At 38.0% G+C, this 15,959-nt stretch overlaps 1 protein-coding gene across 1 annotated transcript in view; it reads left to right on the forward strand.

Moving 5' to 3' along the window:
- The window catches only part of CUNH8orf34 (chromosome unknown C8orf34 homolog), a 368,384-nt gene that overhangs the window by 138,340 nt on the left and 214,085 nt on the right, over positions 1 to 15,959 (forward strand). Inside the window, 2 exon segments of the mRNA XM_003797270.1 lie at positions 963 to 1,135; positions 12,802 to 12,968. Of these exon segments, the coding sequence (XP_003797318.1) occupies positions 963 to 1,135; positions 12,802 to 12,968 (340 nt within the window).

Below are 15,959 nucleotides of genomic sequence, written 5' to 3' on the forward strand. Positions count from 1 at the left end.
AAATAGTTTAAACAAGGCCAAAATTTGTCATATGATGATATTTTAAAGATACATTTTTCTTACTGAAACTATGTGTTTACCATAGAATACTGAAAAGACGAGACATTGAAATGCCAAAAGAAGAAATAAAAATTACCTGTAGTCCTTTCATTTGGTTAAAACCACTATTAAATTTTGGCCTTAGTCACTAGTGTTGCCCTTAACATATAAAGCAGATCTTTGTGCATAGTATTTCTTAATCAATATTAGAGAATGAATAAATGAATTAGTGATATATACACCGGTATGACTGTTAAACAAAAATTAGATCATACTGTAGGTATTGCTTTTTAACTTGTCCTTTTCTTCACTTAAAACATCTGTAGTAGTTATGTTAATCCAGTATTATCCTCAAGATCATTTTAATTAATGCATCATAGCCGAGTAAAGAGATGATTTTAATATTTGTTAAATTAGCATAACATTCCTGTTATTGATATTGCCCTATTTTGAACTACCAGATCCTTAAAAGTCCTAAATGTTTCACAGTTGGAGCCAATGTCCAGCCCTGTCTCCTCGTGTCCCTGGTTCCTGGATCCAACCCAGTTTTCCCCTGGAAATTATTTGCCTTTTCTCAGCAGTGACCGCACCAAGCTCTTTCCCTACATGGGCCCCATGACACACTCTTCTGACACAGTGCTGTCCTGAGCCTGTTCCTGAGAACACACATGCAGCCTTCCAAATCCAAATCCAAGATTTCACTCCCGCATCCATTAGCACCATGACCTTTGGGAATTAGCAGAAATCATTTAGTACAAGTCTTCTAGTAGAGAAGGTGAGAACTGAAGTTTTACATCAATTCAGGAAGAAAAAGGGAGCATTTTTGGTTGGAGTAAGCAGTTAAAACTCTAGAAGATTATTTCCTTATAGTCCTGTGAACAAGAAAAACAGTCTAAGGCAGCGTATTCTTTTCTTCTCTTCAGGAAACAGTGGCTTTTAATTCTTCCCTCCTGAGGCCCCGGGTGATTGGAGAATGGATTGGTAGAGAAGAAAATGATGCGGACCCACTGGCCGCTGAAATGCTGCAGCCCCCGGTTCCGAGAAGTAAAAATGACCAATGGGAAAGCGAAGACAGTGGCTCTAGCCCTGCAGGAAGGTGAGATGAGATGCCTGCTCAGATTCTGTATTCTCAGTCATTACAGGTAAAGGGAGAATAACCCCAAGTGCATGATTTGATGAGATCCCTTCTAGCAATTTTATGTAGAAATTATGTTTGATTCCACATGGCATAAAACATTATTTTCTCTGTTGTAAAATGAGAATGTTGTTAGACTTGTTTTGCGGTTTTGGTTTTGAGTTTTTTCTTCATATCTAGGAGTTCAGCATCTCTTTGCTACTAATAATTTCAAGGACATGCACCGTCACATTGAAAAGGATGTACTGACCTACGTCCTTTTAGGTTATAGGATGTGCAGGGAGTGGCTGGCTGTTAAGAATTGGAGAAGAGGGACTTTGTTCATATAGGAAATATATAATTAGTCATCAGAGACCATAAAACTATTAAGTATATAACAGACCACTGGAGGCAGAGTTAGCGTGGACTAGAGAGAGAGAGAAACCTTGATTTAGAACCATCTACATTTAGAGTTGATAACTGTGATTGAATATAACGATTTACACTTTTTTGTTTAGTTTTAGAAGCTACTATGATTTGTGAATTTGAAAATCCATATTCTTTTTATTGTACTCAGACCCCAGATACTCAGAATGGTGGCAGGAAATTTTCCTTAAGTGCCCCCACGCTAGTAGTGGAGTAATGCTGAAATGTCCAGATCATGTTCATTAGAAAAAGCTGTGTTCAGGATATTCCTTTTCTTTATACCAACTGCAATGGGTAAAACTCAGAACAAAAATGAAAACTTTTACAAGGCATCTGGGGTACAAAGCATCACAGGGTGCCTGGCATAATTGAGATTGAGAAAAAGGATTTAAGTGCTCCGGAACTGAAATGTGACAGGGGCTTAAACATTGGTGAGTGTTGCCACCTGAGCATCACAGAAGAGTGTTTTCAACCCACAACATGGTTACAGTAACTTGGTATTTTCTATGTTACATTTAGCAGCAACCAATAACTATTCTTTCTCAAGGAGAAAATTACATTTTCTACAATGTAATAGCTTTCAGGGGTTCTTTGCTTTGACTTATCACTTGGCTGGAGGGGAGGAAATTCAGAATACTTGTTAATATGCTTCAGGCATATAGAAAATTGATTCTATTTTCATGAGAAATAACTTTCAAATTATTTAAAGAGTTGAAGTGTCCTGTGTAAGGAGAAGAAAACCCTTTATAAAAATCCATTTACCTTCTTTTATGAAATGCCAGGTCAATTTCACCTGTCAACCAGGGTAATTTTATATTTAATACTAGACTTATGGAAACCCACCAGACCTTTATTTTTATGCAGTGGTAGATCTTTAGTTCTTAAATGTAAAATAGAGAAATGTCAACTTTCATTTGGCTTTCAGTTAGTCATAATAATAACCAGAACTACTTATAATAAATGTTAGGGCTTCTGTTTTCTTCCTAGCTTCAATGAGCCCTGAATCCTCAGTCAAGGGGAGTGTTTACTCCAATCCTAGTTGATTCCCTTACTCAGAAAACGCAGTCCATGAAGAGCCAGTATTTGTTTGAAAAGTTGTTTTTGAAAGGTGTAAGTGGTGGCACCCAGAGAGGAGACTGGAGCAGAGATGTTCAGGCCAGGTTTATTGAAAGGGGAGCGTGACTCGATTGGGGGGCACAAAGGTGGCATCTATGCCTGGGGGCAGTCAGAGACCCCTTTTATATGGGGCCCATAAGGGGTGGACAAATTCCATAGTTGGCTCAGAAAGTTAGAGTCCTTTGGCATGAACCTGTCAGGGATGGGGCTAACTAGGTCCTTTGTCTTAAGAGGAGGGAGGATGGGGAGAAGGAGAAAGAGGAGGAAGTGCTTGTGTTTGACTGTGTTAGGCGCCCCAGCGGTTTTCAGCTTTCTTTTTCCCTATCTTTACATTATAAGTTGAGGTATTACTCTGTGACATAAAGAAAGTGTAAAGTGCTGCCTGGATGCCCCATTAGAGCAGAAAGAATACATGCGTATCTGAATTAGATTTAGAGAATAGTGATGAACTATGTGTTAGAAATGAATTTTTCCCATCTTCTAATACACAACAGGATTTCTAAATTTATACCAGAAACTCACACAGCATTAAATGAAGTTTGAATAAGAAAGGGCAGGAGAGAATTTTTAATGACCCTAGAATCTGTAGCTGTAGTATTAGCTTTTGTCCTTAAATAGCAATGAACTTGTACTATACTTTAACAGTAAAATATTAACAGACAAAATGATATTCTGTACTCCTGAACGAGGAAACTTAATTTTCAAGCATGACTTCATCCATTTTCTAGCTCCCCAGCAGGGGACGAGGGGCTGGCACCTTGGTCACTGACATGTTTTACATGTGTGGAGGAGGTAGAGACTGTCACTGGACATCTGTGAAATAAAGTCTGTTGACAAGAATTGGTTTTAGTTCTGTCTTCATCTTTCCTATCTCAGTGGGGTTTTTAAAAATTTTTTTTGCTGTTTATTAAGTCTCATTTGAATTGTTATAATTGCAATACTCCCTCAATAGCCAACTTGTTTCTTCATTCAAAATAATAGATACATGATAAGCTGGAATTTCAGCATTAAATTAGAGAGAATTTATGACATAATCAACCTTGAGAGTCTTATCGGTAGAAACTTACCCAGAACTTTTCCTGGAACATTTTCTTCAGTGATGTTCCTCACCTGAATTTTTTTTAGATAACCCCCCAAATATAGCATTGTATGAAGAGGGCAGGGGACTTTGGTGGGCATAGCTGCAACCTGAAGGATTAAGTGCTGATGAAAACAAAGGCAATTGTGAGGCCTCTGTGAATGGAATAAAATGAGAGGTACTAACCTGCAGTCCATGCCCTTGGTGGTTTGGGGATGAACCTGGAGAGATCTGTGACTCTCTAGATATTATGTATGAAATGTGTGTATCTGTGTAATAGAGTCATTTTCCTGCCACATTGTTCTTAGAGTCTCAAAGAAATTCAGAATTAAGAGAGAAAAGAAAGCATCTGAGCAAGAAAGGGAGAGGATTCACAGAAGAGATGGGTGAATGTGCTGGGGAACGAGTGAAGTCTTTCTGTGATTGTCAGACACTCCCGCTGGCATCACTTGCTGCGGCTTGCCTAGCTAAATGGTCGGAAACACATATTCATTCATTGCACATTTAGGGTTATTAAAAGTAATCCCACATTTATTAGATGAATGTAAACAAAAATTGAGTTTAATAAACCCACATGATCTTGTTTTAAGTCGTCTTAATTGGATTTTGCAATAGCTGCGTAATGGATTTCCTAAAATTACTTGTTAAATTGTAATGTGGATGTGTAAATAGTCTCATCAAGCCCTGAAAACCTAATGAAGTTCCTCTAAATCTCAACTGCCTTATTAAAACAAGAATAATATTCATAAGTAGTATAGATCTGGTCAATTGGCATTATTTGTTGAGCAAACATTATTATTAGATTGTAAATATGCCGTAAAGAGAAAGCCATATAATTTAGAAATACGTATTAAATATTAAAATAAAAGCTAAATTCACTTCCCATGAAGAAGTTTTCTTTCCATGAAAGCTCATTATTGCTTCTGATAACATCAGTGAACAAAACCCGGAAATTTCCCCTGTTCTGATAGAGTTTTCTCTGTCGACAGCAAGAGGCAAATAATAGACAAGTGAAAGTACAAATATATACTATAAACTAAAGTAGCAAAGGATGATATGATGGAAAAGAAATAAGAAAAATAAGAATGAATTTGTTCATGCATTTGTTCATGAGAAATTCAATAACAAAAAAGTAACCTAATGTCAGATTTGGGCATTGTGAACATGATAGAAAATGCGTAATACGTATGGCAGAGATAAAGTCAAACTTAATAATATATAAATATACTAACATATAGATTTTAAGCATAAAGAATGTTGATTAATGAAAAGCTAACCTGCCAAAAGAATCCAAGCACAAAAGCCTTAAAAACACTGTATCTAAGACAAACAAAAATGTAACTCATGACACACCACTTTCTTTTTAAAGCCAAAATAGTCCATAACTAAAGCATATATTTATTTCAGAACACTGATAAAGCAATTTTGAGAAATTTACAATTTCTGTTTTATTTACTTAGGAATTTATGTAGGAAATACTTATTGTAGTTTAGATCATTATTTTATGAAACATACACGAATCATCCACAGACTTCACATGGGTTACAAAGGCTTTGGATTTAGTGTCCAGGTCTCGTGGCTTTGTACCATCTTGGTGACCAACCATGTGTTTTGAGACTAGAGAAAATACTTGCTTCACCTCTCAGGAAATGATATTGGTCGCTGTTGGCTGAGGAGTAAGAGTAACAGGTGTATAATCTATCATTTGTACCATTTCCCTGGATTTTTATATCTCTCAAGTTTGAAAGATGTGTACATCCACTTAAACTGATGCTCATTTTATTTATTAATTTTTATGTATTTTTTATTCAGGATGACCCTTTGGATCCTTTAAACATGTAATGATCCTAATTACCATCTAGAGACTGCTTTATGTACTTTGCATACTTAAACCTATTTCATTCTCATGAAAACATTATTCTTCTCTACGAATACATCCTTGCCTGAAGATTGGATAGCAATTAAGTGGTTAAGCTACTGTCTTGTGCCAAATTCTGTGCCCTTAAATTCTTTGCCTCTCGTGGAAAGGAGTTCTAACAATCCTGTTATCCTTAGGATTTAGGTTCAAATGGGAAGAAGAATGGGCCCCAGACTCTGGTGTTCGTAGAAAGGCCCACTCCTCCTCCCCCATCTCAGTCACCACTGCCTGCAGTAACGCCTGCCTTCCCAAACTAGGCCACTGCTTTCTCTCTCTCTCTTTTTTTTTCCTTTGAGACAGTCTCACTTCAATTCCCTTAGTAGAGGGCTGTGGCGTCACCTCAAACTCTTGGGCTCAAGCTGATCCTCTTGCCTCAGCTTCCCAAATAGCTAGGACTACAGGTGCCTGCCACAATACCTGGCTATTTTTTTTAGAGATGAGGGCTCGCTCTAGCTCAAGCTGGTCTTGAACTCCTGAACTCAGGAGAGCCACTTAGTGGCTGTCAGATCCTCAGGTTGTAGGGCTGGAGAGAATGGAGATCCTCTTCTATTTACAGATCTTTATCTGTCCTCCCTAAAAGGATCCCCAGTTCTGAATCTTGTGTTTTCCCACTGTGATAATTTTCCATATTTTCTTATAGCAATAACTTGTCAATCCCCAGTTATTCTCCTTTTCTGGACCAAGTAAACATCTGGATCTTTGTCATTCTCGCAGCACCCCTCCTGTCTTGGCAAAATCAACATCAACATTCATGATTCTTCCCCAAACTTGGCCTCTCACTTTTCTTTCCGTGCTCTTTGCCACTAGTCCTAAATTTCACCCTACCTCATCGCCCATTCCCTCTGCCATATCCTAGACCATCTTTCTACCTTTATCTGCAAATCCATCATGTCAATTCCGGGCATGTTACTCTCTGACCACCACCTCCTGTCTTTCTAGTTAATTGCCTCTGGTATACAACTTCAACTGGGACCCCAAAAGCACTGATTCTGCCAAAGTGTCTTCATTTTTCTCCTTATTCAGCTCTGCCCATGGCCTGTCATTGAAATTAGTCCTTGAGTAGACTTACAATTCTTTTATCCTTCTTTTTTCTGTTTTACTCTCCTGACTTAAGTCTAATTCTTTTTTTTGAAAACATAGTTTTCTCTGCCATCCAGGCAAGAAGAGTGATATCATCACCATTCACCACAACCTCAGATTCCTAGGCTGTCGTGATCCTTCTGTTCCAGCCTCTGAGTGGCTGGGACTACAGGTGCACATCACTGTGCCTCACTAATAGTTTTCTACTTTTTGTAGAGACAGGGTCTCAGGGTTCCTCAGGCTGCTCTGAACTCCTGAGCTCAAGCGATCCTCCCACCTCTGCCTCCCAGAGTGGTAGGATTACAGGTATGAGCCACTGTGCCCAACCCTTAAGTCTAAATCTTTATTCTATAGCTGATCCAACAAAGGTGAAGAACACCCAGCCGCACTGACCAGCGTCACTGAATTCCTGACCACTCAGCTCCCGGGGCACAAAGGCCCTGCCCAGTGACGCTGTGCCTTGCCTAGTCTGTGGAAATGTCAGGCTTCTCAGTGATCCCTTCATGTCTTGTCTTCTCTTCTCCAACCCATCCTTTTTCTCTCCCCCTGCCCCTGGTTCCTATTTGAAAAAGAAAACAGCAGCAGTGAGGCGGAGAACCCCACAGGGCCCCTGCCGGCAGTGGCTCTGGGCACCTGGCCTGTCTGTGCCCAGGCCCTCTGCTTTCCTCCCGGGCCTGTGGGGACCTCCCTGTGCTCCTCTCCAGGGCGCTGGCTTCTCACTCTCCCCCTAGAAGCTGAGCACCGCCCTCTGTTCCCCGCACTGTCCCTTCCTCCAGGTCACTTCCACTGACATGAGGTGGGACGGGACTCCCCTCTAGGAAGTGATGCCTTCCTGGCCCCCAGCCCTTCCTGCTGTCCCCGTTCGCTTTACAGTGAAACTCTCACAGAAGCTGCTTTGTGTCCACTCGCCTCTCTACTCTCAGTCTTTTCCACGTAGAATTTTATTCCCGCCACCTACTAAAACGTCCCTGTCAGTGTCACAGGATGACCCCTTATCCACCTTGTGTCATTCAAATGACCTCTGACTTCCAAACTTCCAGCGTCAGTCTCAGCCCCCTCTGACTTGACCTAGCAGTGGTGTTTGGGATTCCATCTCTCCGTTGTCTACTTAGAAAGGTCTCTCACAGTCCTTATCTATCATTGTGAAATTCAAAACGCTCTGAGAACCAAAATTGTTTTAATAACTCATGATTGCAAAACCTGACCTGAACACTGCAGAGTCTTTATTTATCCTGCGCAGTGGGAGTGCTGAGACATAATGAAGTAGATAAACTGATGGTTTGATACCAGAGTGAAGCCCCAACCTCCCCCCTCCCAGGGTTATGTAATATGGAGCCTAGAGAAAGAGCACATCCTGCCCCAAGGGTTTTGGAAAAACAGTTGTGGACCTGGAAAAAATTCCAAGTTTACATTTGGGTGGAAGTACTTTTTTTGGCAGGGGGAGTACTTTTTTAGTAAATACACATATTTTGATCATATGTTGACCTTTTAAAAATAATCATGATTTATAGGAATAAAAATAAGCATTTTCTTTTTCTTATCCATAGAAAATAACATTTTCAAGATAGGATATATATTATTTTTGCATGAAATATTTACTTTCTAACCATCCTAATTATGTTTAGGTCCATAGTAAGTAGGCAGAAGCCACTGTCAGAATGTACATACAATATCTGTTTTAAAAGTGTTTTGAGAATTATTTATTTACTTGGAGAAAATTGCCTTAAAACTATAACTATCTTTTTTATATGAATACACATGGTATAACAGTATATTCTGTTAAGCATAGACTATCATAAATTTTTTTTTACCTTTTGTTAAATGTACAATATTAAATGTAAAATTATGAAAGAGAATTTACTTAACTGATGTATTCAATAGACATAAATAGAGCTCTTTGCTAGGCACTGTTCTATATTTATCAACTCTTTTTAATTGTTAAACCAGTGGAAGGAGTGGTTGTAGGAGGTACTACTATAATGTTTATTATAGATTAAGAAACTAAGGAAAAGAATGGATAAGTAACGTGTCCCAAATTATTCATCTTGTAAATGATTATGTTCAATTGTTATTCAAAGAAATAGATATTCCTTCTCCAAATAAAAAGCAAATGGGATTAATACATGAATATCATTATTCATTTTTAGATAATTTGATTTAAATAAAATAATCTAGGTTTTAATTCTAATTTAGTATGTTAGGTCTGTTAGCTAAGAAATCTCATTTAATATTTTGTTTGTTTTGTTTTACTTACTAAAGTTGGTCAAGAAAGTCTTTAAAATTGTTACATTCTCAGTTTAAAAGACATACAATGAAATGACTGTAGAAGATAGATGCCATGGCAAGAAACTGGGCCAAAATAAACTGCTTCTATCAATTTGCAAGTGAATACTTATGTTTTATCTCTACTATTTAGAGTAAAAATATTTGTCTTCAATTATTTGGAATTATGCTGATAGTATCTAAAATAAAAAAAATTTTTTTAAAATGGATGCTGTTCTCAGCAACAATCCCGTTTATGTTGGAGACCCAATTTGGGATAGAAGATAAAACTAAAATTATTACACATTGTATGCCTGTATCAAAACGTCACATGTATCCTATAAATATGTGCCACTATTATGCACCCATAACAATTGAAAACTAAAATAGCTGATTTTTAAAAAAAAAGAAGGTATAAAAACTTACAAGGAAAATATATAGTAATCTGGGTTTTATAAGAAGAGTCTAGAAGGCTGGGTGCAGTGGCTCACACCTGTAATCCCAGCACTCTGGGAGGCCGAGGAGGGAAGAGTCTTTGAGTTCAGGAATTGGAGCCCAGTCTGAGCAAGAGCAGGACCCCATCTCCACTAAAAATAGAAAAATTATCCAGATGTTGTTGCAGGTACCTGTAGTCCCAGCTACTTGGAAGGCTGAGATAGGAAGATCTCTTGAGTCCAGGAGTTTGAGGTTGCTGAACTAAGCTGAGGCCATGGCACTCTAGCCTGGGCAACAGAATGAGACTCTGTCTCAAAAAAAAGAAAGAAGTCTACAGAGGGGAGGCAGTCCTTAAGGATACAGAAAAGAAAAAGCATATCTGGCAGGGGGGGACATAGACAGGAAATAGAACCTTTAGGAATGGACCTGTGTTAGCTTCCCAATTAAAGGAAACGTGTATTTTATACTGATAGGAAAAAAAAATCTGCATATTTGCCATTCTGTACTTCCTCCTTCCTCACTGCATCATCTCAGGAGGTATATGATGTCAGTTTGTCTCATTATTGGTGATACTAAGTTTGCTCATTTGATTAAGGTGATGGCTACCAAATTTCTCCAGGGTTAAGGTATAATTAGCCTTTTTCATCTGTCAGTTTGTTTTGGAAAAGATAATATAGACTCATCTGTGCCCCCCCCCCCCACTAAATACTGCTGTAAACCCCGAAATAAAGCAGGAGGCAATCAAAGGAGAGCTGTGGAAAGTGTAAAGAGGAACGTGGGTGGTTAGGGGCCTGGGGACTTGAGAACAACATGGCAGGGGGCATTAGATCCCCAACCAACAGGATGAGGCAAGCTAGGTTTGGCAAATCCCTGTTTCCAAACTAGCAGGAGAAGGTGGGTCAGGTAGATTTATTTCTTCCACTAATTGGGCAGGAGTCCTGCCAACAACACTAGGAGAACTCAGAGACACAGGGTAGAAGAATTTATCAGGAACCTTGCTGACAGTAATGGGTTAGGAAGTATGCTTGAGTGGCCACAGCAAGAATGACTACCTCGAAACGTGGCCTTGCCTGAAAATCTGTTCACATTGACCTGAGAGTCTCCTTCCCTGCTGAAAGACACCAAGGAGTTCAGTGCTTTTGACTGGACAAAAAGCCATCAATAAGAGAGCCCTCCACAGTGAAGCCTTCATGGGAAGCCTTTGTGTCCTCACAGTCGGGTACTCCCTTCCTCCACATAGAAGCCCCAGATGCACAACCTGGGAGCGCTCCTCCTGCTCCCTGAGCAACCCTGCAGGCGGCAGGAGGAGAAACCAAGCAGAGCAAAGCAGCAGTGCCAGAACTGTGACAATCAAAGTGTCATTGGAACTACAGTCCACAAAAGGAGGCCAGGGGCTCCAGTTAACTGCCTTCTACAACAAAAGACGTGAACAGCACCGAGAGACTCGTAAATGTGGCCCAAATTTGATAGGAAACAATGAAAAAAATCACCAGTTACACCAAGAACCAGGAAAATTACTACTTGAATGAGAAAACACAGTTAACTGATGCTAGATGAATTAGATGGTGGGGTTATCTAGGACAGAATTTGAAGTGACCACCACAAAAATGCTTCAGTAAGCATTTACAGATTACTGTGTGATGAATAATATGAAATGTCAGCAAAGAAATAGGAATTATAAAAAAGAATAAATGGAAATTACAGAATTGGAAAAGAGATAACAGAAATGAAAAACTGTTGGATGGGGGTGGCACCTGTTGTTCAAAAGGGTAGGGCGCCGGCCCCATATGCCACAGGTGGTGGGTTCAAACCCAGCCCTGGCCAAAAACTGCAAAAAAAAAACAAAAAACAAAAAACAAAAAAAACAACAAAAAAAACAACAAAAACTGTTGAATGAACTCAATAGTAAAATAGAGCTGACAGAGCATAGGATTGTTAAATGTATGGATGGGTCCATAGAACTTACCCATTCTCAACAACACTGAGAAAATATGCTGAAAAACACAAGACACAGCCTCAGGGATCTGTGGGAAAATAACAAATGATCTGACATTCCAGGAAGAGAGAAAAAAGTGAGTGGGTTGAATAAGAATTAGAAGGAATAACAGTTGGAAACTTCCTGAATTTTGGTGTAAGAAATAACCAGCAGATTTAAGAAGCTGATTAAACACCAGATAGGATAAACTGAAGGAATTTTACCCCAAGGCATATCATAAATAAACTTCTGGAAACTAACAGCAAGGAAGAAATCGTGAAAGCAGCCCGAGATAAATAACAAATGACCTGTGGGGGAACACAAATTCAGAAATGACTGTGGACTTCTCACCTGAAAATATGGAGTCCAGAAGGAAGGAAGCAATCAAAGGAAAACAGTGTCGACCACAAATTCTATACCCAGTGAAATTACATTTCCAGAATGAACAGGTAATAAAGACATTCTTAAAATCGGAAATTGGAAGAAAGGGTTGCTAACAGGAGTATCCTTGAAGACTAGTAAGAAGGAGTTTCTTCCAACAAAAAGGAAACGATAAAAGATGGAATCTCGGAATATCAGGAAGGAAGAAAGGAAAGCAGAAAGAGCAAAAATATGAGTATACACAGTGGACTATGTTCGTGAACTTTAGAAATGTTATTGTTAAAACAAAAATGCCATCTGATACTGGAATAATAACATTCAAAAGTAGAGAAGGTAAAGATAACTGTAAAAAAAGTAAGTCTTCTCTGTACCACACTCCACTCACAGTGGTAAATGTTGACGCGAGTGCCACTGTCTCCTCACTGCCACATGTCACACACACACACTGTAATGCAGAAAGCAGTCTGTAGGAAACCCACACAAAGAGATGAACACAAATATGAACGTAAATATGGCAAGATAATTCAACAGGAAGAGAACAGTCCTTTTAACAAATGGTGCTGGATAACTGTACAAGAAATTAAAGTTGGCTTTTTAAAAAAGTCTTAGTATGTTAAAACCTTTATCCCATATAATGAAGTTTTTTTGATGTACATTGACTTTGTAAATCAGGAACTAATAATCCAAGCTTCCTATTTTCTGGCTCCTCCTAAGAAATCAGAACATCCCTTAGCAGTGGGTTTTAATTCCCACGTGGCAGCATTTGTCAGGAGTGGATTAACGCCTCCTCTCTTAAATGGGGAGTACTTTTCAGCTCCCCTATACCCACTTGGAAATTCGTTAGTAACAGACCAAAGGTCTGAGGAAGGCTCTGTACTTCAGTTATCCTTGGGGGAAGCTCTAGGAATGTGAATGAAATTTTGCTAGTAGATTTTCTTTTCCTATCACCGCTAATTCATATTTAAATATTTCTTCAGCTTAAAGATGGAGCCTAAGACTAAAGGATTAAAACAGCAGCAACAGCAGCATAAGAAACTCCTGGCGGCAATGCTCTCTCAAGATTCTTTTGAGTCCATCCACAGCCCCACACCATCCGTAACGGAAGAAGATATTGACAATGAAGATGATGCAATGGAATTGCTGGGTAATTTTAAAAATTAATAATTTCTCTTTATCTTTTCTGGCCATGTAAACATGTGTAGTGATTAAGAGGCTTTTAAAGTTTAAATTAGTTTTGTCTTAGGGAAAAGAAACCATTTACAGCATACGTAATTTGCATTAGACTTTCATGAAGTTGCATGTAAGAACTGAGCTGAAATAACCAAAGCATGTGAAATATTGATTAGACTGTATTTTGTGCTTTGTGTATGCAGCACTTTCCCTTCTACTTAATCGAGCTTTATTCTGTGTGCAATTGTGATGAAAATTCCAGTCTGTCTGCTTAATGATCAATTATAATTGTCTTGATCACATCTATAGTCTATCAAATATACCCAAAGTATATTATTTCAGTTCTCATCCCCAGATGTCCCCTGTTATTTCAAAAAATGCTTAAAAAAATAGAATAAGGTTCCAACGGGAAAATAGTAAATTAAGCTTATATGTCTTTCACAAATGCTAGGAAAGTTCACAGAGACTTCAAGGTATTTTCAGGGCTGTTTCTTTCATGAAAACTTATTAATGTTATATATGTAGGATATCTTTTTATATTATTTAATAAAGTGAATGTATGTTTTTGCTTCATCAGAAATCTCTTCGTATAAATTTTTAAAATTGAACTTTGCACTGGAAAATTATTTTTCCAAAAGAACAAAATGTAATTTTATTTCAGGAAGATTGACCCACATAAACATCAATGATTTTTTAAATCGGGGATTATAAATTATTATAAATCATTAGTTCAATTTTCAAATCCTTCGTAACAATGTACTGTTGTATTTTGGCTAGAAAGGGAATCAGTAATGTAAATATTTGAAAGCTTTAAACAAATTTCTGAGAACATGGAATCTCAGAAAAATACAGCAATTTTATAATTTTTTTTCCCTAAACTATACTCCTTGGTTTTTAGCGTTTATGGCAGTAAAGTACTGTCATTATGATAAATAGACATATCCCCTGCACAGGCCTACAAGTTGTTACTTGGTCAATGATAGCAGGTTCACAGACGTTTTCTGATGGTATAAAAACTGCATTCCTGCTTGCTTTAAGGAGACAATGTCACGCCATTTTCACTACATGAACTTTTTTTTTTTCTTTAACAATTAGGTCTTATCTCCCCACCTCCAACTCATTAACGTGGCAGATGTGGTGGCCTTACTTTATTCAACTTCATTCAACAAACATTTTCTGAATACTTACTATGTACCAGGCACTGAACTTGGTCCTAGGAACATAAAAATAAAATAAGCAGTCTCTGTAGGACTTTCACAATTTAGTGTGCAAGATAGTGTAAATACTCATTCTCATAGTGTTCACCACCCGTGCTAACTGGATTAAGTGCATGGTTGTAAATAGGGGTGACACGTAACACGAAGCTGAGGGACAGGGATGGGGAGCGCGTCCTACAGGAGCTGATGGCTCCGGGAAGTCCTGAAGGAGCAGGATGTGTAAGTGCAGCAGGTGGAGGGGGCTGTGGTAGGGTCGCTCCAGTAGGCCTGGGCCCTTCCCAGGTCGTACTGATGACTGTGCCTGTAAATTGTCCCTCTGCTTCTGTCAGTGACAGTGAAGGTGGCAAGTGAGATCAAGGGATGCGTTAAGGAGGCACCAGTGTCGCTCAGCCCCGGTATTCCCTAGAGCTGCTCTCTCTGAAGTTTCTAGTTTTCCAAGCTGAAGACCAGAGGATTAGGTTTTTGTAGACTATGAGCAAATAGTAACTGGTCTTCATTAATTATTTTTATTTTGACTTTATAACCTGTGGTCTGAGCAAATTAATAATGGTGAGAAATAGTTGAAAGTTCGTGCTTTCTTCATGTAATTCCACGTATTTTGGCACAGTTGGCTAGCAGAGTGATAACACTGGTCTCTAGGATATGAGATTTTCCTGCTATAGCAGGGAATGTTCCAAGCCCACTAGGCTGTCCCCTAAAATAATTCCATATGCAATTCCCCATTTCTGAAACTGATAGCAGAGAAACATATGTGATTGTGTCTATTTAAGGAAAATGTAACGCTGAGTTTGTGAAAACTTAGGTGAAATCAAATTTTATAGAATTTATATAGAATTGTCGTAAGATGCAATAGAGACATCTGGTATTTAAAATACCTTTCTGAATCTACAACATTTTGTAAAATGAGTTTACTACAGTATATGTGTTTTTAAAGTTTAACTCATTATCTATACCAACATATACTTGGTCCAAAAATGTATTTATTATACATGGGAAGCACTCTGTGAACTTTGTGAAGGGATAAATAAGTAAAAGGTATAATTATTAGTTGATAATAAGAAAAAGCATTATTCCTCTGTAAAAGTGGTTGCTTAGAAGGGAGAAATGAAACCCTGTTAGTTGAACTAGTAAAAGATAGTAAAACTATCGATTCTTGTTTTATTAAGGTAATCTAGCATTGTATACTGATTAATATTTACTTTTCACAGTTTAATTGTATATTTGAGGATTTTTAAAAATGTATTTGGCATATTATTGTACACCACCTGTAATTTTTTAAGTAGATCAAATATTTTCTATGAGGTTACTTTAAATACTTACACATTCTTGGTGTCAAGAGTTTCAGAGGGAATTAGTACTCGTCAGAGAATAAAATATCTAACCTTGTATAATTTTAAGATATAAAAATTTAAGGCACCTCTGAAATTTGAGTTCTAATTATAGAAGATGTTGAGTAAAATATCTGCTGAGTCACTTCAAACCAAGTAGTTTTCAATGTCAGATATAAGACATACTCAAATATTTTACCAATTGTTCTGGCAATTAATGACCCCAATGAATAAAATATTATAGACCATCTTCACATATTTTTTAAAAAATTAAAATAAATAATTTCCAAATATGGAGTGACAACTTAAAATACAATTTTACAACATGAGATTTATAAAAACTTTTTTTTTTTTTTGAGACAGAATCTCACTCTGTTGCCCTTGGTAGAGTGCCATGGCATCACAGCTCACAGCAACCTC

Source organism: Otolemur garnettii, unplaced genomic scaffold (genome assembly GCF_000181295.1).
Source record: "Otolemur garnettii isolate 467f Iridium unplaced genomic scaffold, OtoGar3 scaffold00113, whole genome shotgun sequence".
NCBI classification, from domain to species: domain Eukaryota; kingdom Metazoa; phylum Chordata; class Mammalia; order Primates; family Galagidae; genus Otolemur; species Otolemur garnettii.